Consider the following 3,548-nt stretch of genomic DNA (forward strand, 5'->3'; position numbering starts at 1 on the left):
GGAGTCATAATCGTTCGATATAAAAACGAAAACGGAAATAAATATGTAGATATCTATTCCGAACCAGGAAATGAGTATATACGTCAAGAACAAAATATGTTTCAAACCAGAACTAAAATAAATTGAAAAATATATATAAAAACCCTATCAAAACAGTTAAAAATGGTTTAACTAGAGTACAATCCTCCTGGATGGTTAGTACTATGTGAATTGCTGGAATATTAAAAATAGCTTAAATAAGCAGATACGTCCGTATGAGTCAACTAATGACGTAACTTTGGGTAGGAATTATAATATATCAGGCATTCGCATTTATTCATTAGAATCAGCGAAACGTTTTGATCTGACTTACACAAGTTAATTGTTCCTTTTGAATTTGACTGTGAATGAAATAGCTGTCGGAAAATGAGGTAACACCCCGAGTAAAGCCATCTATAAATAGTTTTACAAGTACATTTGTACACTGTTAAGTGACTAGAAAAGACATAGCGTATTTATGATTAAATATATGTTAAATTATGTAAAGATATTCTTACATCATTTATATGAATGCAGATAATAGGTACATTTATCCATTTATTATTATCATACCGTTGTCAGTGATATTTAATGTGTATATGGTCTTAATTAAAAGGACCGGTATCGGATATGACCGCAATTAGTACAAGCGAAGCTCACACAGTAAATTAAAATATGAAATAGGCAAACAAAAGCTGTAAGCCCAAATGTTTGCCTTGATTTCCAAACGTACCTGGTACCGTTCTGTTAGCCTGCCAAATATTGTTCTATAGCTGTACCATTGATGAGTGTGGAGGAGGATTCCTCAAATAATAGCATACATTTCACGACACGTGTTTGATGTAAAGAATGACACGTAGATTATTTTGAATGGTTGAGGAGACATTACGTCCTTGCTCCGGTTCTTACCAAGCTAAGGACTAAGCTACAAAATATATATATTGTACATAATTTTTTAAGATGACCTACAATTCTATATTTAGAAACTAGTCAAAATTATTTATTCTCGGTTAACAAGTCTGAAGATGCCACCGATCGCGACTACATCTTGTTCTAATTTGTTAAAGAAATATTTTAATTCAATCAAACTTCGATCACAATTTTTTTTTAAATCTATCATTCGAACCCTTATAAAGACGTTCCTATAATTTCCATAGCTGACGCAATACTGTTCGTTTGGTAGTAAGGGGGATAACTCGAACAAACCTTGGCCACGTGGCCGTGTTTACGTTACATGTGCCGTGTCATTCTGTGCTATGTCAGCGCCAGCCAAGCAATCGCTAATGATATTGTGTTTTCTTCCAGTATAAATATCTTGAAATACCAACTATAGCACAACTTTAACCTTTTACACACGAAACTAGAACGGCATTGCCAGCGTCCAGGACAATACTTCAACAAAACCATGTTTCTCTGGGATTGGATGCAGTCAGTTCTGCAATTTTTCGGTACGTACTCATTTTATCCATACGCATATTCAACTAAAAAATTTGTACGGATAATGATAATTTAGATTAACTTTTAAATACTGTCTCATTAAACCCCAATCATGTAAGTGTTTATTTTATCTATTTTATAATTACTTTTTCAAAAGAGTTATGGGGGTCTCTTTTAAGATATACGTATCATATACACGAGAAAGCTGTGTGATGTAATTTAGCAATAGTGTGAAATAAAAAAATACACGCAATGTAAATAAATTCATTCTTTTCATTTCCCAAAATGTTGATGGCGCACTGCATGACTTCTTTCATTTCGGTAAATGTAGGAAACAGAAAATTCAATTGTTTCAATTAGAATACTCTATTTATTTCACTAATACGTCATGCATGGAAGTCAAGAGCTGACATTTAAAACACCTTAAAAATGAGCAATATATACTTGTGATAGATTTAATAAAGATAAGTGCTGATTTTTCAAAGGCTTCAATAGAACCGCTAAGATCATGATTGTTGGACTGGACAACGCGGGCAAGTCCACCCTACTGACCATGCTGAAGACAGGACGTGCTGTGCAGTTCCCGCCGACAGGCCAGGCACGTGAGTTGATTAATGCATTTTCATTTACCTGTATGAGGGACTGGCGTGGGGCATGGGAGAGCGTGGAACTTGTACAAGTGACAATGTCTTATATGGGGTCTAGAGCTTTATAAAAGCATGCATGGTTCAAAAGGGTCCTTGTGTATCATTACCGAAACAGGGGATTGGGTGTCCTAAGGCCCCGATGACTCCTCATGGTCCACCACCATTATTGGTCAGAAAGCGTAGGATGTAACGTTGGCACAAATCGGCAAAAAGTTGGTTAAACACGTTATCCCAATGTTATCCGCACGTAAGTTTCTTGCATCCCAAAGTTACATGTAAATCAACTTTGGCGAAGGTTATCTTGAAATTTATAACGTTGAGCCAGGATGGAATTCAGAATATATAACTGGAATCAATAAATGGCAACATCAAGTAAATTTTGATTATTGAATAAACAAGAGGGTTTTTTTTGTATATGATATGGAGTTTCTAATATATAAGACACTAATTGGAAATATTCTATGGATAACACCAACGCTCAGTCAACAATACAACCACAATCAGACGTTGGCCCAGCATATGCTGTCTATGAACATTTGTAAGTACCCGTGATATTCTTTGTCTCCATAGGATGTGAAGAGATGACTATTGGTGGACTTACCATACAGGCATACGATCTCGGCGGACATATGACAAGTAAGTGCGTTCTCTGGGGTTAGTACGATCTTAGCGAGTGAAAACTCGTCTTATACTGTGTCAGTTACGAAGCAAAGAGGACAGCAGGGACACATATGAAACATTGTTTTAAAGATATGTCCCTTTAAAGTTCAAAACATATCCATAATATTAGAAAGTGTTTCACAACATTTGAGGACAGTTTACACTGCTCAAGATAAGGCAGTGTTGGGCATACGCTAATATGTGTGATTCTTTTTGTAACTAAAAAATAATACGTTCAAATGTTCAATCGAAATTACATGAAAATAGCTACATATGAGGATATATTTCTTTTCTTCCCAAGTGCGGAGAGTTTGGCTGGATTACTTCCCCGCTGTAGATGGGATTGTTTACATCATCGACTCGGCAGACAGAGAGAGACTCCAGGAGAGCAAAAACGAACTTTCGGTAAAAATCACAATAGTTGTCATCTACATACGTACATCTAATAGCCTTACTACATACTCTTAATAATCTTACACGTCTCAACCCCCCTCTCTCGCATACCTACCCCTAATAACCCTAAATTATTACAATGCCTCTCTCATACAAACGTACCCTGATAATCCTATACACATCACAACCCCTCCTCGTACATACGTACCCTTAATAACCCTACAATTCACAAACTCTCTTTCACGCATCACAACCCCTCTCTCACACATACAACCCCTCTCTCACACAACTAAACACCTAATAACCCTTTAAACATCTCCGTGAATCCCTGCTTCACACTATAGTATAATTATGTACTTCTAAAAATACATGTGCAAATAATTTCACCTTTGC

At 36.1% G+C, this 3,548-nt stretch overlaps 1 protein-coding gene across 1 annotated transcript; it reads left to right on the forward strand.

Moving 5' to 3' along the window:
- Positions 1 to 1,270: 1,270 nt before the first annotated feature.
- On the forward strand, positions 1,271 to 3,167 carry LOC110444553 (GTP-binding protein SAR1-like; the record flags this gene model as incomplete). Its single annotated transcript, XM_021488924.1, has 4 exons — positions 1,271 to 1,466; positions 1,941 to 2,057; positions 2,673 to 2,738; positions 3,064 to 3,167. Coding segments are annotated over exons 1-4 (330 nt in total), but the record flags the coding sequence as incomplete, so codon positions are not given.
- Positions 3,168 to 3,548: the final 381 nt, after the last annotated feature.

Source organism: Mizuhopecten yessoensis, unplaced genomic scaffold (assembly GCF_002113885.1).
Source record: "Mizuhopecten yessoensis strain PY_sf001 unplaced genomic scaffold, ASM211388v2 hete_36141844, whole genome shotgun sequence".
In the NCBI taxonomy this organism is placed as follows: domain Eukaryota; kingdom Metazoa; phylum Mollusca; class Bivalvia; order Pectinida; family Pectinidae; genus Mizuhopecten; species Mizuhopecten yessoensis.